This window comes from Monopterus albus, unplaced genomic scaffold, assembly GCF_001952655.1.
Source record: "Monopterus albus unplaced genomic scaffold, M_albus_1.0 scaffold208.1, whole genome shotgun sequence".
Taxonomy (NCBI): domain Eukaryota; kingdom Metazoa; phylum Chordata; class Actinopteri; order Synbranchiformes; family Synbranchidae; genus Monopterus; species Monopterus albus.
The window spans coordinates 644,209-671,323 of NW_018128088.1; the positions used below are offsets into that span (position 1 = coordinate 644,209).

Sequence of the window (27,115 nt, forward strand, 5' to 3'; positions counted from 1 at the left end):
CGTCTAATATTCACCAGACAGAAATACAGCTGTTGACAAATACGAATAACGGTACATTTATATGTGGTGATCAAAAATGTAAAGATATAATACATAAAATAAGAAATAATAACAATAATCCAATTAAAAAGGGCGGGATTCAACTGAGCCTAGCATGATTCATTTTCCCTAGCATGTAGTGAAGAATTACCCCAAAATACATTTCATTACAGTACATTTTTATTTATTTTATCCAATAGAATTGATACATTTTCAGTTAAATTCAAAAATATTGTATATTATGTATCATATATAATAAATACAAGTGTTATAATAAAGTATATTATGTGTAAGACCTATGGTGTTTTATTACACTGAAATTTTACTGTAAACATGTTTTGAGAGCCTTGCTTTTCTTTTGCCTCTCTTTAAAACTATTGCTGTATTTTTTTTTAAATCGCAACATATTTCGAACACAAAGATCTGTGCAGGATATTAGCTGTAACCAGTTGTAACTTCTTAACCATAAGCTGGTTGCAGGTTTGGTAGCCTTCATAAACTCAAGAGAGAAAAGTTCCTTATACATAGATACAGTAGGCAACAGGTAGTGGTGGGGTTTTTACTATTAAAAAAAATCCTGATTGGACTGATTCCATGCAGACACGGTCAGCACAGGACTGTTCATAAAAACAAGCCCAAACAAGTAAGAAAGACATAAGAAAATTTTATTGTGGTATTTAATCCACCAAGAGAATTGGGGACTCAATTTTCTTGCTCTGTGTTCTATAACATCAAAACCTCTATTAAAAACAATCTAACTTCCCCTGCATAGGCACATATACTGCACTTCTTTTAACATAAATAAATGATATCAAATATACTTCATTACACAGTGTGGACAAAAAACTAAAATGTTTAAAACTAGGGGGAAAAAATTGCTGGAGCTCATGTGAAGTGAATAAATCTATCTGGTGCTAGTTTAAACTCCATAAACACTTTATTAAGAACATCATCAATACACTAATTTCCAACATTCACTTCAATTTTTACAGAATTTTGTTCAGATATAAACATGTGTTAAACTATGATACAGCAGGAGTAAAAATCAAACGACCAAGTTGCTGCACAACAGCGAAGGAACTCCCACACAATGTTTTCCCAAACATTTCCTTCTTGTGTTGAACTTAAATATATCTGTGTTCAAACAGTTCAGTGTTCACAACAAAAGGGTGTTGTCCTTGCTCTGTAACATATCAGATCCACAAAGAGTTAGGCTGTGAGGGTTCAGCTTATTAACTCTTAGTCCCCTCCTTGGCAGCATATAGTGCTCGTAACGTCTGTGCCACTTTGTTTGTAAGCTTGTGTCCACTTGTCAGGGAGATTTTCTTGTATATAATGTCTGACTCCTTGATACTGTCAACCCAAGGCACCTTTTTGCGACCTTCCCGTTTTCTTGCCTCAGCCCAGGGCCCAGAGTAAGACCCAGTCATCCAGTGTATACTGTAGCCAGTTCTGGTCTTCTGGATGACCCTAGCAATCTGTGGTCTGTCTTTGTATTTGGGACAGCAGATGGCAATAACGTCCATGGCCTCCACTGTCTCATTCATGTGACCAGGATCCTCTGTGGAATCCCTGCCTTTCCTTGGTTTGCACTGTGGAGAGAAGTAGCACAATGTTAGTGTGTCCAACCTGAAACCTTTGTGAAATCTTAGAGCTATTTCCACATTTATGTGTAAGAAGGAACTGCAGTAGAAAGTTGATCTGCTCTCTGCAACAGTGAGGAGAAATTCAAAATCCATAAAAACCAAAATGGTGTTTGTGTGCCCTGGAGGTATTTATTTAAAAGTTCAAAACATTTTCTCTTCTCTTTCAGATTAATCCACGAGTGTACAATGCAGCTTTGTGAAACCTATAATCTTGGGTTTTTAACACTGTCCCAGGGAGGTGTTCATTTAATTCAAATGTAATTTCTCCAGGTTTAATAAGAACTTCCCCTTATTATGTGGCAAAACCCTAAAGAGCCTACAAATCCACATTTTCAAAAGCAATAATAAGTGATTTCTGTTTATCTCAGAAAAGGTTATCATAGGGTACAGCTCCATTGCTTAACTGCATCCACGGTTCCCTCACTTGCATCTTTTCCTTAGGTCTTAGTCCCTCCAACTGAAGACACCAAGAAAATATGCACAGAGAGGAAACGAGGAATTATACGTCCTTTTCTCTGAACTGTTGTCTGAAATCACATCTGCTTCTGATGACGGTGGCTCAGCTGGTTATGCTGTCAGTCTGACTTTAGAGTTAAACTACTTTTCAGATACTGGATGCACGTTTCCTTAATTTATTTGTTTCTTTATTGACACTGTAAATTCAGTATTTAAAAATCCAGGAGTGAGAGACATTCAAATAAGGGAATTGGTATGTACCCATGAAAATCCTATGGGTAATCTCTACCCCATAAGGACTTTTGAATACTTACTGCAGGTGGATCTTCATCCTCACTCTCCTCATCATCTGTCTCTACTGGAGCAGTGTGATTATTGTGGTTGTGGTTCTGGGGTTTTGGACCCCTCAACAATGAAGTAATGGCTTTGTTTCTGGCATTGGCACTTGCTTCAGCCTCCTCGTCCTCTTCATCACGATCCAAGTGCCCCATCAGTACCTTAAACTACAAGATAAAAGCAGGCACAACTTCAGCTAGTGCTTTTCATACAGTCAGTGTGGACAAATAGAACAATCTAGGCTTATCTAACATGTGGCCACGCATTTTATCCATTCCTACTCAGCTAAGCTAAGATTATTTTAACAGTTGAACAAGAACAGGGACTCGCACTGGATCTGCATTTTCACCTGAGACATGACATGAAATGATATATCTGAATATGAAATTCCAAAACACTTCATTTTGTACATTCTCTCACAAAGGCATCTTCTGTCTGCTGCATATTTCTGAAATTAAGATAACAGAACATTCTGAATGAAGAAATGCACAGTACTGAACACTTACATCCAAATACTGTTTCACAATATTCCTCTTGGTCTCGTAGCTGAGATCTCTTTTGGCTAGATCATTCTTCATGTAGTCCAGTGTTTGACGAGGGTTGAAGTGCACCTTAGACTTCCTGTTCACTGCCTTGTCGTACACTTTGGCTGATTCTGTTGGTGAATACTTCTGAATTTTGCTGTAATGCAAACAAAATATTTGTCTAACTTGCTGCACTGCTAATGAGAATTTAAGAATTAAAGTGAAAGAGTTATCCAAGGCCAACCTGTCTGAGAAGCCATATAGATTCTTCAGGTGTTGCTTGAGCACCAGCAGCAGCAGAATACCCTGCGAAGCACTGGCAAAGTCCAGCAGAGGGTTGGGGTTTTCAGGCAAACGGTCCATTACTGCATCCTCATCTTCCATGTCAGAGTCAGAATCAGAAGCCAAGGATTTCTTTCGCCTGTGGACAACCTCCTCATCCTCATCGCTGCTGGATTTGTTACTGCTCTGTTCATCATCCTTGTCTTCATCGTCATCATCGTCATCAGAGCTGTATTTTTTCCTCCAAGGTTGCTGCTTCTTCTTCTTCTTCTTCATCTTCTTTTTCTGCTGTACAGGCTCTTTCCGTAAAGACTGCACAGACAGCAAAGCCACTTAAAACAGGCCAAATACATAGCGGATTACACAAGCTTGGATCTTCATCTCATGATAAACAAAACCACTGGGAGAAATATGTGAAATACAAATTAAACAAAGCTTCTCACCTCCTTGAAAGACTGGAGAAGGTTGCTACCAGAGACAGACAGAGTAATATCTATATGGTGCATGATGAAAAGAGGCTCTTCCTGGGTCTGATAGGGGAAACAGGCCAAGTTGTCTGCTACGAACAGCAACATGTTCACCTCTGTTCTCTGCACCAGACAAAGCATGAAGTGTCTACTGTTTAAATGAACTATTTAAGGTCAGTCTTCATTACATAGGAATACTGTGTACTTTCAACAAAACCTTTGGATTTTTACAATTCACTGATTCAAATGTACAACCACAAACGATTCAAACATCAATTGGACCAAAATGTTGAGGCTCTACAAAGATGTGGTTGAATGTAAAGCTTTAGAAATAGCAGTGAAGCCAGAAATTTGATGGATGGATAGATAAAGCTGCACAGACCCACAAATCTACACACAGGAAGTGATCTAAGGGGGACAGGTGAACTTACGGAGCTGTCATCAAACAGGTTGAGCAGGGAAATGAGGAAAGCCCTTCTATGCTGCCGGTTCCCACGGACCATAGTGTAGAGGTGAGAGCACAGAGCTGAGTCTGAGTCGTCGTGACGAAAACCTCGAATCACTGTGTCTTTGGAACCATTTATGGCCTGTTGCACCTGATAAGACATCTTCAACCCTGCAACGGCTTTCATCTGTGAATACAGAGATATGCATTTTTATTACACTTATAAAGTCTGGCCCAAAAACTGTTTTCCCTTCTCATAGCATTCAGTGTTTATTGTGGCCTAAACAATTTTAAATTCTCCATTCTCCACTCCAATTCTACACTCCATTGCCCACAGCCACTGTTGCACATTCACACCTTTTCGGGTGATCATAAACCAATGTGCTACTCACATGGATGAATCCTGAATATTTCTTGTCTATCTCCACCAGCTGTTGGTCAGCCTTGTTCTTCATGGTTGGCTCAGGGTCTGTTCCCATGGCAATCAAGTAGGGCACACACTAAAAATGAATTGTTCCCAGTCTGTGAATAGCTCATGATGCATGCAAGATAACAGCGCCACTATGTAATAAAGAAAAATCTCCCGTGTATATATACATGTCCTCTGCAATCCTAATCAAAGTATGCTGGAGTTAGACAATAACCTTACCTGTACAGGATGGATGAGGCCCTGGCTCAGAGTCAGTGTAATGACACTAAGGGAAAAGTGCCGAACTGCAGACTGTGAGTGGAAGAAGGACTCCAGCACCTGCTTCAGGTAAATCTGCATTATGGAGCTGCTCATGCCTGAGGAGATGTCCCCCATTTCCTTCAGATCCTCTTGCTTGGCTTGCTTTTTCCCTGTATAAACAAAACCATCACCTCAGCAGTCTGTGGTTGTTGTCCCTGACTGTATGCAGAATGTAGATTAATACTACTCAACATTCAGTGATAATCTTAAACAGCTGAGTAACAGAACCCATATGAGATGGATAACTGTTGAACTCACACTCCCGATCAGCCTCCTGCATTCGAGAGTCCTCCTCCTGCAGGTATGTCTGCAGGTTTTTTAGCACCTGGATCTTCAAAGTGACCAAACTGTTCTCATCCGAGAGGATACTGTTGTACAGAACCTTGACATCCTGCACAAACATGAGCTCTGGGTGCATGATGAACTGGAAGCCTTCACACAATGGAAATAATTTAAATATAAATTTTATTACTAAAGAAATCACCATCAAAATGTAGGTAAATTAAAGACCAGAGCTGTCAACATAAATGACTGTATAAACAGTATTTTGTGAAAGTGGCAGTATACCTAGGCCTATGATGGCCTTGAGCTGGACCTCGTCATCTTCATGAGTGGTGAAGTACAGTAAAAGTTCCAACACTTTGTCCTTAATGACAATCTAAGAGACATAAGAGGAGGTAGCAAAAGTCATTCATCAGAACAGACTCTACAGCAGTCCTATACATACAATATAAGCCGAGCACTGGTGTTTACCTTGTTTGCGCCCTTAAACTCCTCTTGGTCAAAATCAAAGTGTCGACAGAGAGCTCCAACAGTAAACAGTGAACGCAGGAGAGTAGGTTTGTTGGTAACCAGAGTGGAGCTGCTGGGGTCCTCTTGGTGTTGTGTCTTGAGTTTTGCCAGAGCTCCTACACAACCATATAAACAGGTAGTGAAAACTAAAGACAATTCATTTTTGTTTTTCTTGTTCAAACAATGACTTGTAACAAAACATCAGTTAATGAGAGAGTCAGTGCTCCTACTTCATTAAAATGAAAAGGTTAACAATTAACATTCATCTTCATGTTATTAAATGTTAGCATTATTTTATATTATTTTTCCTGCTTTTTTTCATTTCAAGGTATATGACAATTCTGGGCAAACTAATGTTACAGTGCATAAGCCTTACCATAGTAACGGTTGAAACAAGCCCAGACAAACTTGTAGTTGTGCGTGACCTTGTTCACAATAGCACCAAGACAGCTCACACAGTGTTGTACAACCTGAGAAGTAGACACAACGAATGATGTTTTGATCATGTGTTCAGAGCAGTTGTTTCACATCCAAACTGCTCATGTTTTCTGATAGCAATTTGTGAACGATGCTAGCTGTAAATGCGACTGACCGTCATGCCATGTTTGAAGATCAGCTTCATCAGGTCTTCTTCTATGGTAGTGAGGAAAGTCTCACTTGGGTTCTCCATCAAAGGCACAACCAGCTCAAGGATCTTGGCCACATTGCATATCACCATGAAGTCATTCTGAGTCTGAAATGACAATAAAAATATACATAATAGCTGCGCTGTGCAAAGCTGAGCTGGAAAATAACTGTGTGAACAATTATGCTGAACATAGCACAACATAAAAACTGGTACTTTTCAGTTCTGCTTGTAGTCACCAGTCTCAATAAAAGATTTCTCATGCTTTCAGGCCACCTACTAAAAAAAATTTATGTTGGACTTACATTGCACTTGGTGGTCAAGTAGGGTTGCATAGTCATGGCATGTTTGACCATTAACTGTGCTCTGATTTTGCTAAACAAGTAAAGTGTGGTGATGCATGCCACCGAACGACCTGAGTTGACTCCTTTATCCTCACAGTCTGAAACACAAACACAGAAAATGTGTCGCAGCACAGGAAAGTTTAACACAATAACAACAAAGTTAAATGTATTTTTATTACCTGCAAGAGATTCCTCATATTTCAGTATGTGTTCCACAAGCTTGTCCACCAACTGAACACAAGCCTTTTTGGTAGGTTTGTACGAGGCTTGCTCTTCTGCCTTCAGTAGCTAAACAGTTTCCATACAGAAGTTAGATAAGATCACACAGCAGCTATCATAAAGGCACACAAGCTGCTGTTGAGATGTCAACAACTTACATTCTGGAGAAGCTGCTCAAACCAGTCATAGCCTGAATCTTTACACGCCGACACCTGGAATGACAACAACATTTGACATGAGTCAGATTCTGACTATATCAAATACCAGAATGCTTCTTACTTGAACAATGGCACAGACATATTTGTCACAAGCCTGGACAGTACGCACCACATCTGTGATGTTCAGGATCTTTCTGGTCATGGCATCTTTGTCATGACTGGGTGTAGGGGTGAACCAGAGTTTCTGAAATGTCTCATTCACCAGTTTCTGAATGGGCAAAGATATTCAAGAATATTTAGTGCATATTAAAGGCTAAAAACTGCCACCTGTTTGCCTGTTTGTGTGCCCTTAGACACAAACCTTTATCCCCTCTTCGTCGTTGACCCTTCGTATCATTTTGACACACATCTCAGTGATCTTGTGGAAGTCTGGCAGCTCCAGGCAAATATCCCTCAGGATCTTAATGACCCTCTTCCTTACACTGATACCCGTGTCCTGTGTAAATACAAAATGGGACCGCTCAATACAGACTTGATATAAAGTGCATCTTTTTAGCTTTACACGGATTTTAAATCACATTTATCAACAAAAATATCAAATATCTTATAGAAATAAGAAAATGAAAATGGACAGTAAACTGAATACGTAACAGTAAAGAGAAACATCAAGTGCAAAATGATTGCAGTTTACATTTAATCTTTAGGTGGCATTAGTGGGAAAAGATGATTTAACCATAGCTTTTGTGCTTCAAATCAACTTATTGGTCAGTTTGCTAAAGTCAAAAGTAATATTCCATTTGTGCCCATCTTATAATATACTGTGTAGCTACTAAGAGGGCACATAACGTGACCAAATAAGTGAAAACATTTGTGTCAAAAAGGTAAGAGAAAAACTTTACCAGTATCCTTTCTATGAGCATGTCATAATACTGCTCAATAAGCTCAGGTCGACTTAGCACAAAACGGCCAAGAAGCTCCACAGCTGCCTCTCGCACACTGGTGGAATTGTCCATAAGGCGACAATGAACCCCACGCTGCATATCCGTCTGAAAAACAAATAAGATTGTTTTAGCAATCATGCACAGATACACATGTAAAATTAAGATGTTTTAATTTTAAAAAAATAGTGCTCCTGCCATCATTCCAGTGATGGCAGACTAAAGCCACAGACGGGAATGTACTCAGCGAATCCCATGAAGATGACATCAACTCTATGTCAGAAAGTGTAAAAGAATACATAAACTTCTGTGGGGACTACACCATCCCCACAGGACAGTGCACTGCTTGCCCAACATCAAGCTCTGGATCACCAGTGACCTGATGCGAGACCTACTGAAAAGTGTGCAGAGAGGACTAAGAGTAAGACCGTGGGAAGCCACGGTCCATACGGTCTGTAGACTGTCTATACAGCAACGTGCAGACAAAGACAGAGTACCGAAGCCTTCTGACTGCTTTGTGATGTGGGAATAACCACTTACGTTTGAAAACCAAGGAGACAGTTATGGACTTCAGGAGGACCAGGACTAGGTAAAACACCATCTCCATTCTTGGAGAGGATGTTGAGGTGGCGTAGGGCTATACCTTGGAGCCTATGCCTCAACAACAGAACAGACTGGAAACACAACACAGAGGCCATCTACAAGAAGGGGTAGATTATACTTCTTGAGGAAGCTCAGGATGGGTAATGTGTGCAGCAAAATCTTGCAAATCTTTTATCAGTCTGCTGTGGTCAGTGCAGTATTCTTCATTATCTTCTGGGGCAGCAGCATCAGAGCCAGGCTCTGTGTTTCTCTGAGCCTCTGGAGTTGGTTGTGGAGAGGATGATGCTTCACAGACAGCTGAACATTATGGAGAACATCTTGCATCCCCTCCATGACCTTACTGGTCAGACAGGGCAGCACTTTCAGTAAGAGACTGCTTCAGCTCTGCTGTGGCAAAGAACATTACATGAAGTCTTTCCTGCTAACTGCTATCACAGTGTACGACTACACTCTGTGTCGGGGAGGGATTTCCTCCTTTGGCAACATATTTATTATACAGACTCTATGCTCATCTAATAACTGCACTATCCATGGTGCACTTTAATGTACAGTTTTTTCTAGATTACCAATCTGACTTGCAATGATGTACAGTGTTGCCTAGCATTACTTATTACAACATATATTAGGCTCTTGTTTATTTATTTGCTCCTTGTATTTTTGCTCTGTTTATTTATTTTATTATATCTGTTGTATCATACCCGTTGTTTTTTGTGATTTTGTGCTGATGCAACATTTTAATTTCCCTTTAGGAGTAATAAAGTTATCTATCTACATATCTAACCTGAGAATTGCATAGGAGCCAATACAAAACAATTTACCCGTGCCAGAATACTTGGATCCACAGCCACTACTTCGGACAGACACTTCATGGCTTTAGTTCTGACTGCAATAGCGCTCTCACCCAGCACTCTCAAAATCTATACAGGAGATACAGAGAGAGAAAACGTTTAGTGACAAGCAATGCAATATAATCGCTCACTCATGTTTATATTAAAATAATCCTCTTACCTGTGATAAATAAATATCAAAGCTCTGTGCAAACGGCCTCATAGAGGCTAGATATCTGACAATGAGACAGGAGTCTTCATAGTCTACTGTGTCCGAGTTTATCCTGGAAGGATTAATACCATGTTGAATGAGAAAGTCAAACAGCATAATACAAGTGCAGTTATCCAGAGTGAAATATTATTTACCTTACAGAACTGAAATGAGATGGTGAAGTTTTGATAACCTTGCGAAGGAATTTCTTTCGTGGCTCGGCTCTCTGCATAATCTCCCCACTTGAGTCAACACCTTTGGAATGGCGTCGACCTTTTAAGTCCACATTGTTCTCATTTTGAGACTTCATGGCTTTCTCTGCCTCACTTGTTAAGTCCCTGAACCACTGGGCAATGTAAAACTTCCTGGCAAACTGATTGAAACAAATGTATACACGATGAACAATGCTAAACATATTATGGATTACCACATAATAAAATAACACTTTGACAATAGGAAAAGCCCATTAGACACATTATCATTTCATATCTGAGGGTTTCATGCAGCAAGAGTACAAAAAGTGCACAATAAGCATGCAAACACTGAGCGTCCAGTCCCTAGGGAATCATAATGATTTGTGTAAAGACACAGCTTAGTGTATGTAAATTAAACACTCACAACTAAAGATGGATCTGTCTCAATATTCTCATCAAGGTAGTCTAGCAAGGCTCTCTGGAGTCGCTGAATCTCATCATTGCCTGGAATCTGCAAGGAGATCAATAAGTAAGGAGCATCTCATAAGCAGTTCAAAAGCACTGTTGATGCACTGGAAATTTGTAAGCATTTAACTGATTCCATAGTTATCTTGTATACCTCCTTGAGGATGCGGTCAAGTCCCTTTTGGTCCATCTTGCTAGTGACAGCATCTTTACGCAGGCGAGAAGCAACAGTGCCGAGGTAGTCCAGCGATGCCACCCTGAGTGCCATTTCTGTCTGCTTGTTACTGAACTGGTGCACCTGGAGCACAAGACATAAAGTAAATGCCTGGGAAAAAACAAGCATCAGCAGCTGTTTCTACCAAACAGATGACGATTGATGACACCTTTGAAGTGAACGGTACTACTCACCAACAGCCGGCCCAGTAAACTGAGAAGCAGTTCAGCTGCAGGCCATTCAGGCTTGTTGACTGTAGACAGCAAGTCATGAACAAAGTTCTCAAAGAGAGGCCTGTAGTCCTCCTCTCCCTGCTTACTGCCACACCTGACACACAGAGAATACAATAGTCTATTATATTATACTGTTCAATGTTGATCAAGTGAATATTAAACCCTATTTCACAGCAGAAGCAGGTGCACTGTGTGAAGACACACCTTTAACAGTTTACAGAGTTAAGAAGCATATAGATTATGTCTTGAGGTTAATAAGGAGTGGATGAGATCAGGTATACTGTACCTCATGTTGTATAGTGTATTACAGAGCGGGAGCAAAGACTCACTTTTTGAGAAAAACTGATAGGAAGTTCTGAGCTGTCCTCATGGCAGTTTCATAAGAGTTTGTGATAAGAAGATCTTTATCCACCTAAGAAAAATGACAAAATATGTAAAACATTTCTGAATCAAAATATGGTTTCCAATAAATATCATTTAAATATCAGTTAAATCCTTGGTCCAGACCTTATTATTATGTTCATCCTCCATGTCAGAGGGAAGCTGCACCACACACTGGATGAGCTGAAGCACCAGAGCTGTGACCATCTGGATATACAAGGGATCTCCATCTGAATCACTGCTGTTTAGCCTGGGAGAGTATGAGCACTTACAGTAATATGTTATGTGATGCAAAGAACTTCAATAATAAACCCCACACATTTATGTCATTATACTGGTTAAATATGCATTCATTATGTAGTTACCTGAAGTTCCTGAGGCTGCGTTTACTAGAAGGTAGTCTAGCCAGGGACGTGAAGATCTCTTCAAGAATGAGTTGTCTGTGTTTCTCATAACGAGAGAAGACCTAAGGAAGAGTAAAATGCAAAGCACTAAATTATAATTTTACAGTAGAGACATTGTGCAGGATCATATCATAAAAAGAGAATTGATAATAAAATTAACAACTAAAACAATACTAAAATATCACTCCATGACAAACTTACTGCTGTCACTACTGTGATGGCACATAACTGCAGTTTACTGACATTCTCCACAAAAAAAGGTGTAATTCCCAGGGTGGACACCTAAAAAGGCCAAAATGCTTGTACGTTAGAGCTCAAGAATCAGAAGTTAAAAAAGGTCATGAACTTGAAAGACACCAGACCAGATTAAGAGGCTCACCTGGAGGATTGTGGTGTCAGTTAGAAGCTGGATCTCCAGGAGCTCTGAGATGTTGCTGACAATATCACACACTTTGTTGTAGAGCATGACTACCACCTTCTGTTTATGGACGGAACACTTTGCTCTCTTGCTCTTGGACTTCGAAGTATGCACGCCACCTTAAGTGAAAGGAAAAACGAGAGCTGGATGAAACCATTTCAAACAACAGTGGCAAAATACCAAGGATATGTGACAAAGGCCATTTATTTAAAAAAATGTTCTTAAAAAAATTGTGTTTGAATGGGTCAAACATTTCTATATGCAACTACAGGGTTTCATGGAAAATATGACTACAAGAATATTCTGTTGCCATCTTTTATTTATAAACAGTGAAATAAGCTAATAAAACCTGTCATCAGAAACTGAAAGGATGGGCATTTTTTAGAAGAAAATCCCAAAATGCTTTGTAAGTGCTTCTTCTCACATTTTGAGATATTTTTAAGTAACAGCCAAGATCATTTAAGACAAAATTAGTATTAAAAATCCATTATGGATTAGTCTAAACAGCTTGTTAATATATATCTTTCTCACACTCCTCCTAGAAATGAGGGTTAGTGCTATATTTCGTAAAACCATTTAGAAGAACAGGTAAAAACTTCTGCTAACCTCCATGGGGATCCACTCTGTAGACTGGGTCATACTGAGGGTACAAGGAGTTTTGCAGATGGAACTTGGTGTACTGCAATACCCTTTCAATCACATCCTCTATATAAACAGCCTTAGGCATGTGTGGAGATGTCATTATGTTGAGTGCAATCAGACAGGCATCAGCAGATTTGGTCACCCGCTCCATGATAAGGTCACGCCACAACCGCTCCTCATCCATGGAATCATTATCCTACAAAGTTCAAAAGCAAATTGTGAAAAAAAAAAGAAGAAGAAGAAGGACAGAACTTGCTGAAAACCTCTAAAAGAAAATTAGGTTAGAAAAAATCTGGTCAGTTCCACCACTAAAAAATAACTTACATGATTTATTAACGTGGATAGTTTGACGCTGTCCTGAATGTTCTTCTCAAGGATATTCAAAATTTTCACCAGTTTACCAGATGAAAACTGTGGATCAAACAGATGATGATGGTTACATTCACATCAATGCAGCTATGATCTGATAAAATCATGTGGCAGTGCAACACACACTCCTCTTGCCTTGTTAAAGATGCCCATAGCTTTAATCTTAGCAGAATCGCTGCCTAGCTCGCTCAACTGGTGCTTTCCAAGCAAGAACTCTTGAGGAATCTCATCATCCTCTGTGTAAGGGTACAAAGTGATAGTTTTGATATTTTTCAACTCAACATACTGTATGTTGGAAATACTGTAACTTTGGAAACTACACAGTGCTTGAAGTTTACCTGTCACAGTGAGGTCCACGTCCTCAAGGCTCTCAAGAATGTTATCCACACCGGCTGAGAATCTCTTAAATGTGGAGGAGTCCATCATTTCTGTCAACAAATCAATTAAGAAAACTTTGTACTTTTAAAATTAAATAATGTCGTAAAAGTTCGAATTCAAAGTATTAACAATACCCTCTGGTGCCAGCTTTGAGTTGTAGGCCTTCCTGTTTTTCTGTTTCTCCTTTTTCTTCCATTTTCTGGTAACTGAACAAAAACAAAACACCATAATAACATCAGTCAAATCCTTGACAGCAGCAAGAAACCTGCAAGCACTGAATGTTTAATAGCAACTCATTTGGTTTTGATAATCCAGAAATACAGGGAACTGACCTGACATTTTCAAATTGCAATAATCTGAATGACAGCCATTAGAAACAGAATTAGCATTTTTTTTTTTTTGTCTACTGCCTAATACTATAGATGTGACAATCATTTTGCCTTCGTAGGCAAAAACAGTCTACACTGTCCCTGACATTTTGTTTTGTCTGTGCCCATTTGGCGTCCTATGCAAAAGAAAAGAGTCACCATCGCTTAGGCTTGGTGGTGGAGAGTCCTCATCTGAATCATCTTGGATCCATTCACGATGACGATTACCACAACCCAGGCGCGCACTATGAAAACCTCCACTTCGATGGTGATCTCCAGAACTTCTCCTCTCTTCAGTCTTCCATGTTTTGTCATGGTCTTTCTTGTACCTTTTCCTTGCAGCTAAAACGATAACAGGAAAAGTCAGAAAAAAAATAGTTTTAAAAGAACTTTAAGCACCAATTATTGTTTACTCTAACAAAATTCAACACATATTCAGAGGTGCATATACATATTTTTGTCTTAAGGTTTACTACATGGTAAAATTATGATCTGTCAAGAGTGGACAGTAAACCGGTTAACAGATTTTGTGTCACTCTGATGTATAAGTTTAATGCTCACACTTACCTTCAGAGCGCTCATCATCACTGTCTTCATCTGAGCTCACCTCAGTGTACTTAGATCTCTTACTGATCATATTGTGCTTTCGCTTGTTTGACATCTCTGTGAGCACAAGAGTTCAGTGAGCTTTCAACACAGAACAGTCTGTACTTCAACAGAAGATACATGCTCATTACTCTTATTATTTATCCACAGCTGTTTACTTGGATTAGTGACTGTGATAAAAATGATTCCTGTGACGGTGGTTTAAAGTAGATAAACAATCCAAAAACTGGGAAAACTGACATTACACATATTCATCCCCTGCAATTTTGCAAACATATTCAGTAAATGAAGTAAATCATACCTCTCCCTGGTTTGTCAAAGAAGGACAGGTGCCTGGATCTGGAGCTGTGTGCTTTCCTGCTTTCCCTAATGATCCCTTTTACCTCATCAATACTGAGTTTTCGAAGCACAACAATGGGCTTAGCTTTTTTGTTTAAACTGTCTACCAATGACACTCGCTCCAGTCTGACCAGGGGTTGGCTGCAGCTGTCTTTGAATTTGCTGAGCAGCTGGAGGTCTTTCTCTCTTCCATCTTGCTTCAGTTTAGGAATCACAAAGTTCTTCAGACTCCCTGACTTGCCACCCAGCAGGTACGAGGGCAACTTGCTAGGTTTTATCTCAGAAGAGTGCAATTTGCTTCCAGCTTGGCAACTAATGCTGCCATCCCCGCTTTTCTTCTCTTTCTTATTTTGGGGGTTTTGAAAAGTGGTACTGTCTGTCCTCTGACGACCACTGAGGTCAGTGGATTTTCTGTTTCCATCTTGCTTCACTCTAGGGCTATCAGATTTAGCACACTTATCAGGAAACTGTCTGTTGCAGTTTTCCCTTGACAATGTCTTGAGTTTCTTTTCCCGGTCTCTGTCTCTATTTCTTTCCTTGTCCCTGTCTCCATTCCTTTTTTTTTCTTTATCTATGTCCTTATCCCTGTCTCTTTCTCTGGCTTTGTCTTGTCCATGTCTGCAGTTATGCTCTGCCTTGCTCACGGTTTTTCGAGTCTCAGATTGGCTGACGTGGGATCGGTGACCGTTGAGATTCTTTTCCTCTTTGTGGTGTGAGACTGAATGCTTGTCATGCTTCTGCCATGGCATGTTTGGCTGTCTGTCATCTAAATGTCCCTTGCCACTGCCAGTTTTGACATCATGTCTGTGTTTGGATTCCCGCTGACTTTCCTGCTTCAGTTTAGGAGTTTCTGGTTGTCCATCTAAGCCAGGCTTTCTGGATTTGTCAGAATGCTGCTTGATGATTCCAGGTCTGTTTTCAACTGTTTTATCTACCTTTTCATCAGTCTTTGATTTCAGGTGCTTTAGGTGGTCCTCACACAATTGCTGTGCTTCCAGGACCACTACAGGCTGTCCTATCATTCTTCCAGCTTGCTGCAGATCAATACTGACCATTAAAGTGGGTCGACTGGAACCGTTACTTGCAGAAAGCATGTTCTTGGGTGTCAACTTGCTGCCAGTGTTGTCTCCTTGAAAAGTAGACCCATCACTTGCCTCAGCTCCAGATTCCTGAGGATACGAATCTTGCTTCCTTTTCTTCAGTGGTTTGTCTGCAATAAAGAACACTGTAGTTTAGGCTAGGAACATGAAGAATGCAAGTATACACAGGACAAAAACAGACACACATAAACTCACCTTTATCCTGGACTTCTTTAGACCATCGTTCTTTCTCATTAGCTGACTCGCGCTCTGTTCTCTCAAACTCTGTAAGTGCATCTACCTCAGCATCATCACACACAACCCCACTTACAACTCCAGTCTCCATGGTATTTGGCTGCATGGGAACCTGATGACAGCTGGCCTGCTCCTCAGCACCTAGGTTGTATAACAGGTCCTGGGCAGTCCTTGACAGCTGATTATTGTTATTCATCAAAAGAGTTTTATGGTCTGAGTCCACATGCGTCTTAGGAGGAAGTTGTTCAGATTGATCTATGTCTGGAAACTTCACTCTGGACAGTTTTAAGGTCAGCCTGGCAGTGTCTTTTGATGGACAACTAATAATGTCAAACAAAGCATTTCTGTCCATCTCCTCATCTCCCTCTTTAGTCCTTTCTTTCTGCTTTTTTTTGCGGTCAGCAGAGGTGAAGAGCAGGTCGGGTGATGAACCTAGTGGGACATCCGGTGGAGGTGACTGCATGATATTTCTGTCCATCTCCTCATCTCCCTCTTTACTCCTTTCTTTCTGCTTTTTTTTGCGGTCAGCAGAGGTGAAGAGCAGGTCGGGTGATGAACCTAGTGGGACAGCCGGTGGAGGTGACTGCATGATAAGAGGAGGTCTGGAGCCTGCTGAAAGGAAAAGGTGGCACCAGAGAATAAGTCTTGGTAAAGAATGAAGTGTACAATGGTTTATTATTTTTGATTCTACAAAATGAAGAATTGATTTTTGCTAAGGCAGCATACTTTTTGCAGCCTCTTCATTCCCAACAGGGGAACGCACAGACTGTGGTGACTTAACTGGAAATGCTCCTGCCCTCATGGAGGGGTCATTCTCCTATTGGAACACAAAAAATTTATCATCACTTTTAACTGCTGGTATCTGATAATGTCTAATTCTGGGTATCTTAGTTTTCTGTATTACCTCATTTTCTAGTCTGTGGGCCATGTTTATGTATTCTTCATCCAAGCCTACTCTCGTATTGTGATTAGATGAACTACTTATTTGTCCAGAAACCTTGTTATCATGGATATTTCTTACATCACCAGCAACTAAAACAGAAAGCAAAATAAAATGATGATGGGAAATGCATCACATCTTCACTACCAGTCAAAAATTTGGACACACTTTCCCACTGAACCGAATGGGAGATAGATACATTCTTTCCCACCTTTACAGGCAGCTATACTATGTAAGAGAGTAAGAGATTGTCAGTGTTAGTGATGTTAAATAAATCGCTAAGCTGTTTTTTGCAGGCAGCTTTTATATGACACACTATGCAGATCTTGCCAATGTTAAAAAGAATGACTAATGACTTTGAATTTGTTGTGGTTAGGATATAGTTAATGTTCTTTAAGAGAACAATGAGCCACACACACAGTATTTATTGAACAGCATCCATTCTCTTGTGGAAGGTTTCTTGTTTTAGGCAGAATGCTTGCAATACACACTGTAAATCCAGTTTATTACAACAACAACAACATCTACAAACTGTAGTAGCTGAATATTGTCGACCTAGACTTGTTTTAAAACCAGCAACAGCACAAGCACACACAAAGATTGAAAAGCTCTTCTATCCTAACAAAAGTTTTCTATTTGCTGTTATAACCCTAACATAAGGTGGGGAGGCTAATGACATGTTTCTTCTGGCTTCATTTTGTACTCACCTGGCTGAGTCCGTTGGTGTTGGGAATAACTGGGTGGATTGTATTGCATGTACTCTGCAGGACTCTGAGGGGTATAGGGACTTGGTATAGGGCTGTTCTGCTGGGGTACTAACCGAGTAGCTGCCCCAGGCTGTGAGGACGTAAAGCATCTGAAATAGGATAAAAGTAAGAAGCTGTCTTAGTAGAAGTACAGATGCATATGCTTCTTTCATCATCTGAAAGTATGCTGGTACTGCTTTACCCAGAGGGGCTTTGAGGAACACTGGATTGCTGATAGTTTGATGCTGGACTCCCATGAACCTGATTCTGAGATATCTTATACTGTTGGATCAATGGCTGTGTCATTACACCTAAGAGATGAGGATAAAAGTTATAATTAGGGTCAAACAAACAAGGAGTTGAATATATGCTCTTCAATTCTCATGCCTGCAAAACATTCTAAAAAGGATTGAAGTGAGTGTTTATTTTGAACAAAGAATAAAACTGATGAGGTATCACATCAAATAACATGTTGCTGTATTGTTTTCAATGTAATACAGGACACAGATGACTTACAAATCACTATTTTCTGTTTTAAGTTTGATTTTACATACTGTCCCAACTTTTTCTGATTTGGGGTTGTAAATGAAATAGAACAACACCTCCAGCGTAGCAACAGTCTCTAAGTAAACCAAACATCACCTAATTAATAGCAAGTACTGGGTACTAATATTAACCCAGTGCTAGGTAATTTTATTGCATATTCATATAATGAAAATGTAAACACATTTACCAGTTTATGATGTACACCCACTACAATCTTACAAAGCCTGCCTTAACTTTTTTCCCACTGTGTCAGAGAGATGCTGATTCAACTATATGATTATTTTTTAGGCCAAGGCTAGTAGTGTTGTTGTGAGTTGCATAATAGTAAGAGGTGTTTCTACTACTGCAAAATAGTGATCTGTGTACTGTAAACTCTAAATGGGGATGAACAAAACTTTAGAAACACCTCTCAATATAATGTAGTTCAATACAACACCATCGCTACGTACAGCCACAGAAATTACTATACAGTTAAATAATGATCGGTGTCAACAAAAACAGAATATTAAAATATTAATATTGTCTTTTACACATGTACATAATGAACTCTATAGGTTATCTATTACACATGATGCATATTGAACTGGTAACTCAGTGTATATTTGTAAAATGTCACTCCACAGCAAGAAGTATTTGAAGTTCAGAGAGGTGAAGGAGGAGGTTATAGCTTAAGAAAATGGAAAGAGTTGAAGGTGCAACAATATGTATATCCTATCTGGTGACAAGTGTACCTTGAGTACCTCTGTGGAGTAGCATTTCACTGAATCTGAAGCACTATGTTCCTACTGCTGGCTAAAATTGCAAAAATAATATGAAATTGTTTATAGCAATCTGTTATTGTATATCACTGGTGATGATGACAAAACAAATGTAGCTAAGAAGCTTTAAAAACTTCTCCGAGTTAATATACAGTATTTCTCTATTGCTAAATATAGTGTTACAGGTACAGTATAATTTGTGCCAGCAAGCAGAACTGCCTTAGGATGAAAACTGTTGTTTAGTTACAGGAATACTTATCATAAACCATGTTGCACCTCCACAATACAATGGAAGCGAATTAAATTTCAATTGTGGTGCTCATAACATTATAAAATGACATTAAAACAATTTTACACCATCAATTCCCAGAATGTCCCAGTTACTCTGAATAATCCACTGACCTTGCTGTGAATAATCTTCTTTGCTACATGTTGCATGGCTAGACACTAATACATCAAAGAATCGCAAAGATTTTTTTTCTAGTTGTGACTGTTAAAACCTGGAAACCCCAATATAAAGTCTGGACATTTGAAATGTCAATCACTGTATCCAGATGTTTTTTTATCAAGACACAGCTTTACACAAAGCTGGGATAATTGTTTCTGCATGTTTCCAATCTCTGAGCTAAGCTAGGCTAAATGCAGATATAATTTCATACTCCTTTACCACTGTCTAGTTAGCATTCTAGCTATCTTGTTAGTGTTCGATACATTCCAGTCAAACATTCCAAAAAAAAAAAAATGCAGATAGAACCAATTCGTGATAACTGGTGCAATGCAATGCAATGCAGCAATTATCAAGGTATTAGTTATACCTGTGCTTGACAGGTCAAATTGTCTACAAATTCTGTTCAACTCAAGTTTTTGTCTACGTGCTTCTTACTGCAATGGCTCTGTCCTCAGATGTAGGCTAGTGAAAGTATGCACAAGTAGTGCATCTGATCCAGGAAATGCTCAAGTGAATAATTAGTTATGTAGTGGAAAAGTACAACTGAAGATGCAACAGCAACAACTCAGTGTCTCCTCCTTACCACCCCAAACCTTGTAATGGGTTGGCATACTTTTGTCCCTGAAGATTTTGGGGTTCCTGGACAGCAAAGCTTGTAGAAGCACTGGCATGTCACCCTCGGGTTCATCATTCCCCAGGTTGTCTTTCAACTCTCTGCAAAGCAAACAAAAGAACCATCCACAGTCATACTTCAGACAATAGCTACTTTCTATTGCACTCTCACATCTCTACTGTTTCATTTGTGGTTTGACTAGCTCCTCAGGATTCTGACAGCCCAGAGATAGACAATTTAGTGACTGTAATGTGATGATTAAAACTGAAACACCAATACCAGAATTCACTGTCAAAGTAAACTGTGATGTTATTAGTGAAAAAACTCTGCATTGCATTTCTACTAACATTTCTTACACCATATTGACTTAAGTTTTATATCTTTCCCAATTCAAAACCAGTTTTTGAGTTAGCACACCTTTTCAACTCTACTATAATAGCTAGTAGAAAGCTTTCCTCTCATAAAGAGATATTGCAGTGAGGTGTGAAAGATCAGTTAGTGGTACTTACATGTGTTGAGTAGAGACCTGGTTAAGGCTATGTGCCACCTGAGTCACCAGATTCTCGTCCCGGCACACCAGCAGGCTGCTGACCTCTTCAGAGATCCTTCCATTGTAGAGCAGACTCTTAGCAGTGGTGGCAGGGAGAGGGGAAGGCAAGGGCAGCTGGTTCAACACTAAAAGGATTGAAAGACAAATTAGGCTGGATGGAATGTGAAGGCCAGCTGGATAAGATAATGACAATGCTCATCTGGTATATGTTAACTTGGCAACTTGTGTTTATTACTTGGTAATGTTCAGGTAAAATAAATGGATCCCCAAAATAATGTAATAATGTTATAAACATGCTATCCTGGCTATACTTTTATCAAAAGACCTTAAATACATGGTAACATCAATATGGAGAAAAGTTAATCAATTCCTACATTTATCAAGTTACTTCCCTTCTTCAGAAACACAAGCTTCTTCACCTCTCTCTGCCCAGTAATCACCAGTAGTGAGAAGAATTACTATCTCCTGCAATAACTACACAGCCAGTCACATATTCCTCAGCCTAGCCACATCTTGGTTTGAATGTTAGTGTTTTGGATGTGTGAACAACATTAAAAATGAAGTTGCACTTACAGTCTGTCAGGCTAGCAATTCCAGCAAGAGTAGTGATGGGGACATGAGGCATATCACCATTCATGCTGAAGATGAGGTCAAGGGTCGTGTCAGTGCACAGGCTGCTCAATATCACCAATCTCTTCCTATTCCTCACATCTCCAAAATGCTGCAGAAACAAAAAATTGGCACTTACAGAACGGTCACTGCCTTACATGGAGCACTGTTCCTATTTAGTTTATTACTATTAGGATACCACCAATTTGTTCCATATACAGTGTGCTTCTTCCACAGGATTCAAAACTATGTTAGCTCAAGAGTGTGCATTATTACAGGGCCAACATAATGGCACTTCTGATGTTGGCATTATCTGGGCATGTCTTCACAAGTTATTGATTTATTACTGTTTTTTGATATCAAATTCTGATTCTGATGTGTAAACCATCTTATTCCCTGGTGCACTGTGTGCATTGTTTTAGCTGTGATATTTCGCACACACAATGGCTATAGAAACACACAGATACTGCTTTTATCTCTCACACAAATGCAGTGTGTGGTGCATTACAATTAGACTCGGGTGGTGACAAATCTGATTTAATTAGCTGGTGATTAAAAGTTAATACAGCGATTCGGTGCCTCAGTGCGGCTCTCCATCTCCAGCCTCCAACGTTAGCTTGCCTGCGTTTTTATGTTCACTTTTGCTGATAAAACATACTAAACAGCACCTAAAGGCAATTCTTAAGACCTTGTACTTTGCTAGTTAAATTCTTGCTTTTGTTGCAGTGTCCATTAACGTTAACGTTTTGTCCAAACCATAACAGTGACATTAGCTCATCTTGACACCAGAAGTGACTGTATCATTACTCTGTTATTATTATTATTGGCAGCGTAGAGAGAAAGAGCAGGATAACGCCGCCTGCGAAAGTAACTAAAACCAACTCTGGGTTGGCCGGCTAACAACAACTGGAGATGCTGCTAACGTATGCTAACTGGCTAGGTATAGCTTTAACTTGCCTAAGCTAGCATCACCGGGAGTGCATCAAACCCCGTTAGCCGTGTGTTACCTACTCGGTATCGGTCCTTTTATCATAACATTACAGGTTGTGTATGGGTTTAGATTTCCATCACACACTTGCTATGGCCTACATCGACGCATCTTTAGCACACAAAGTGGACCTCGGACTTGCCTAAGGAAGCATAACCCCGACCCGAAGCCAGGGAAGCAGGGGTACAATGCAAATACCCCATCACAAATCAGAATTATCCCCTTGGCTGATCCCGTTGACGGTTCCCAGCGGCCGCCTGATATGTCTGGCAAGGCAGAAACACTCAGGAAGGTAAACAATTTGTCTGAAATTATGTTGTTGTTATTATTGAATCTGGCTTATTTACCTCTGGATGTGATGAGAAAGAGAAGTGTTCTGGTGGAGGAGGAGGAGGAGAAGGAGGAGGAGGAGGGGGAGGAGCAGGAGTAGGATGGCAGCTGGAGAAGAGTCTCTAGCTCCCTCTCCTTCCCACTGTTTAAACAGCTCCTGAGACAACGGCAGTAATACCCACAGTCTCAGGAACCAGAGGCTTTTCTCCTTTCTTACGGTGAACATATCATTTGGGAAGGGGGAGTATCCCCTCAATCCGCCCTTATCTTACGGTTTTGTCAGACAGTGGAGGTTATGTTTCAGGGTACCCGATAAATTTATGGGGAAAACAAGCGAGGGGCAGAGACAGGGGACAGCCACAGTCTAGTGTTCTCTCCAGCTCAAAATGCCGACCGGAAGACTCGTTAAAAGGAACAATTCCCTGAACCGGTGATGAGCTCGGCTAAATAACGTTTATGACCCTCCTAAATCATAACCCAGGGAGGACCTCTTGCGTCCGCAGAGATATCTCCATGTTGGGAGTGTGACGCCAGCAATTTTTCTATGAAAATATGTACACATAAAATAAATACAGTAATGTTTGAGTCTTCTTAAATCCTCATATGGGTCCGTGATGTTTAAATTTGGTGCTCTAAAGCTCTAGCCAACAGAATTAGGTAAAACATTTCCACACTTAGCACCAACAGGAGGGTCTAACATCATTAAAAATATGATTTATTTCTGATCATATTTGAACTCTGGTCTGATTTAGGAGTGACTTGTCATCACAACGCCGGAACAATAAGCCAATCAGCTGACTGCTTCCTGATATAATTTAATCAAACCTTCCCAAAAGCTGCAAAACTCTCCCTCCAGTTTGGTTTTCTCACATGTGCCAAAGTATTCAGGAATATAGGATTGCAGACAGTTGTAACCTATGTCTGTTAAAAACAACTATTTATCCTAGCTATAAAGCACTGCACTTCAGTCTGAGACACATCCAGACACAAACCTGTTTCATAAATAAGTTTAGGTGTCCCTCTTGTGGAGAAGAAAGTTTTTTCTCCATTGTTTTTTTTTTTTTTTTACTCCTCACCAAGTTGAAATGTTTAAAGCCTGAATGAGAAGGAAAAGGCCTCCATCTTTCCTGAAAGGTGGACTAGTTAGCTGTTTTGAGGTTTAAATGCTCCTAAAACTGTTCATATATGCTATAAGCATGCTATGTAGGCTACTTTTTTGACTGGTGACATTGTACATGCATAATATAGTATATTTATGCCTTTGTGTTTCTTGGAGGATTCCCTGATTTTTAAAGTAGCAAAGTATCTGCATGTTCACATTGCAACAAATGAATGACAACAACCAAACAAACAGCCAAGAGCAACAAACAACTAACTTCATTTACAGTTGTGGTAACACTGATTTGAGATAGTCATTTTAATTACTGTTAGCTTACTGTTTTCTGTCTTACACAGCCAGTCTGATGGCTTAGTAGTATAGGCCCACCAAAAATAAAATCCACAATCCATTTTTGAGTTTTTCTGTCAGTTTTTCAGAAGAAAATAACTGAAATATTGATTGTTTAACAGTGCAGCATTTGATGAGGAATTTATGAAATAGGAATAATAGTATTTTATGCTATTTTGTGCTTTGGAAATGGACATTTATGGTGACTTTATCCCCCCCACTTTTTAGTTGTTATTTGGGCTGCTAGATTGATGGGGATATTGGTAAAGATGCACACAGAGTCACTCTCTCTCATATGAAAAGTCAGCAGCTGATGCCTGTAGTTTCATGAGTGGGTAATAATGTTGAATTCAGGGCTGCAGGGTTTCATGGTAATTACTCCACTTCAATGGATTTAACCATGAGCCTCTAACCCGTGACAGTCATGAGGGTTTTGTGCTGCTCTCCGGCAAGATATTTGAAGAATGAAATAACAGAGCTCAGAGGACCCAGTGTTTTTTGGGAAGACATCCTGACCAGAAGAACTGTTCTCTGCAATCGTCTGCCTAATTCAGTTTGGTAAGATTGTGTTCTGTTTAATTTATATTCTAGGGATAATGCAGAATATTTTTGTATTGTCTGCTCTTATGCTAAATAACATTATTATAAGCATCCCAGATGGAGAACATGAAGAGACAACAAGCTGAGAAATGAGGGGAATAATCCTCAAAGCAGCCAATTCATTTTTATTTTAATAAACAAAATGAGATTAACATTATCAGACTGAGTTAATGCTGCAAATTACTTAATTATTGGGTGTCAGAAACAGCTGCTGCCACCAAATGGTATGGCAATGGATAGTTCATAAATATTACCCCCAAAATACAGAAGTTTTCTCCCTCAAAAGGTGATGCAGACTGTGCCATATGGTGCATAATACAGAGATAATCAATTTGTAAGAATGAATGAGGCTTTTACATGAAAAAAATCTGTGTTGTGAGCAAATTACTAAATATGATACATTTTCATTATATTGTTGTTTCCTATTTCTTTTGTCTTATCGACATACAATAAACACAAGAAAACAATATTTTGTTCTTAAGGATGACAAATCGGTGTACAGCTTCATGGCGGCTAAGTGTGTCTGACTGCCCTGTATTTTGTTGCAGATTGAATAATGTTGACAAAGGCATATTTAATGGTCAACGCAGCTTATGGGTTTGACACCTGACAAAACAAATGGTTTAGCATTTATTATCATATAGGCCTTTCATAAACTTCATTTGCATGTGTATAAAGAATATCATTTGGTGCAGTGAAAAAAACTATGGCCCTATAAAATTGTTTTAAATACACAGTTTCAATGTTCCTAGATTTTTTCAGTTTGTAAAGTGATTTTCTGTTGATTTTCAGCTTAATGCGGTGTAATCATACAGACGGGATGCCCAGGGGAGACTTCAATATTTATTTTGCCAACAGAGGAGGAGGATTTGTCAGAGCTGAGGAGTATGTGTCTATTTTATATTAAAATTAGGGATGTAATTTAAACTAATCCTACCTTCACTCCCACCCCCAGTACCTTGGTTGTACCATAGGCCCTTTCATATTCTGATATAAATCTTCATTAAGTGAAGTATAAAACTGAGCCTAAACTAGAAAATCCTCATTGTCTTTTGTCTTTGTGAATCCAGGGCAGTGGGTATAACTCTGCTGGTGATAATACTGGCAGCTCTCCTCATCCTGGGATGCTGGTACTTCAAGAAGAGGGGTGGCTACAAAATAATCAGGGTGAGATCATCACACTTTCTTTAAAAAAAAAAATTGGTTCACATTTCATACTTAAAACGATGGATCTAGGCTATCCATGTTATTCTCTTCTTGTATAATATGAAAATGAAAAAACATATTTCATTTGATTTACAAACTCTTTCAAAGATCTATTCTCATTTTTGTGTATATTTCACTCTGCTTATCTCTCCTTTTCCTCAACCCTGTTCTCATTTCTCACATCTCACAGAACCCTAGAGCAGGGTCGCCAGGTTCCACAGGAGGCCACTACTCAGAGGCATGTGCAAAAACAGCAGAAAACAAGATGGCTCTCACTGACTTTGGCAGGTTTCGATCTGTGGTAAGGAACTGGCAATTATGCATGGCTGACTTAACTCCCTTGCACTCCACTGTACTCTCCTTTTCCCTGTCACTAGGATTTTTAGTGTCAGGAAAACGAATGATAATTGCAAATAGACAGTTGGACTGACAGTAAAATGTATTTCCCTATTAAAATTACATATATCATTTTTAATACATCGCCAACCAATAACGAACTAGTGGGCAGATTTTACCTTGTATAAACCAAAGTCTTTGTCAGAGGACCCTAGTATAGTATAGAGAGCACAGTAGAGCACATGAAGCTGATGCAAGGGTTGCCTGAAGGACAGATTATTTTGTCACCAGACTTGAGGTACGTATTAAATATGTTTAATTCCCAAGGGTATGTGTATCCCAGTGTACAGGAAAAGTAAGGGGAGGAGCATCAGATCAGCACCCAGATAAAGTAGCAAAAGCACAATTTCTTTTTAACACTTACCATCCCTTTCTGCAACAGCAGTTCTAAGAAAAGAGCCTTTCAATCATGCTGGACCCACAGTTGAGTCTATCACTATAAAGATCAACATTGTTTATATAATCACATCAGTGTGTGGAATCTTTTTTTCTAAATTTCAGCTTCATTTTTATTTGTCCCACTCTTCTCCAGGTTCCTAATGCTCCGCCAGCCTATGAAAAGATTTCCGCAGGGCCACTGCCTCCTCCTTATTCTCCCTGAAGGACATTTGTAAAAGACAAACAGATGCCTGAGGAATCAAAGAAAATACTGGAGAACAAACTCTAAACTTCATCTGTTGTCTGAAGATGTATATTCTGATATCATTGTCAGTATGGTTCCTAATGTTTCATAGCTACAACACACCTAAATGCAGTAATATGTAAAACATATTAACTACTATTAGTACCACGTGTAAGTATTAACATGTATGAGCACAATATATATATATACACTAAGTTGTTTCAATAAACAAGTGATTTCACAAGGTGCCTGTGTATAAGGAAAGCAGTCCAAACACACTTGTTGGGGACAGTCGCATTGTTTATTTCCATGCAGTAATGTCCACATTT

General features: G+C 39.5%; 2 protein-coding genes across 2 annotated transcripts; one reads left to right on the plus strand and one right to left on the minus strand.

Moving 5' to 3' along the window:
• Window positions 1-706: 706 nt before the first annotated feature.
• Window positions 707-22,860, minus strand: LOC109970806 (nipped-B-like protein A). Its single transcript, XM_020618629.1, has 47 exons — window positions 22,533-22,860; window positions 21,162-21,309; window positions 20,548-20,713; window positions 20,009-20,139; window positions 17,876-17,984; window positions 17,635-17,783; window positions 16,892-17,019; window positions 16,714-16,804; window positions 15,949-16,599; window positions 14,616-15,863; window positions 14,276-14,371; window positions 13,868-14,050; window positions 13,475-13,546; window positions 13,301-13,390; window positions 13,098-13,198; window positions 12,918-13,004; window positions 12,558-12,789; window positions 11,913-12,070; window positions 11,735-11,815; window positions 11,495-11,595; window positions 11,256-11,379; window positions 11,078-11,160; window positions 10,710-10,842; window positions 10,456-10,599; window positions 10,261-10,347; window positions 9,798-10,015; window positions 9,613-9,715; window positions 9,423-9,521; window positions 7,963-8,109; window positions 7,425-7,559; window positions 7,233-7,331; window positions 7,064-7,117; window positions 6,866-6,974; window positions 6,648-6,784; window positions 6,310-6,450; window positions 6,094-6,187; window positions 5,679-5,833; window positions 5,493-5,583; window positions 5,184-5,357; window positions 4,845-5,035; window positions 4,588-4,695; window positions 4,182-4,382; window positions 3,727-3,873; window positions 3,246-3,595; window positions 2,984-3,158; window positions 2,456-2,644; window positions 707-1,631 (listed from the first exon to the last, which is right to left on the minus strand). The coding sequence occupies exons 2-47, from the start codon at window positions 21,223-21,225 to the stop codon at window positions 1,272-1,274; spliced, it is 7,986 nt and encodes a 2,661-aa protein (XP_020474285.1). The 5' UTR covers window positions 21,226-21,309; window positions 22,533-22,860; the 3' UTR covers window positions 707-1,271.
• On the plus strand, window positions 21,759-27,115 carry mlana (melan-A). The gene is made up of 6 exons (XM_020618635.1): window positions 21,759-22,477; window positions 24,416-24,520; window positions 25,355-25,447; window positions 25,633-25,729; window positions 25,959-26,069; window positions 26,697-27,115. Exons 1-6 carry the CDS (start codon window positions 22,374-22,376, stop codon window positions 26,763-26,765), a joined length of 579 nt encoding a protein of 192 aa, XP_020474291.1. The 5' UTR covers window positions 21,759-22,373; the 3' UTR covers window positions 26,766-27,115.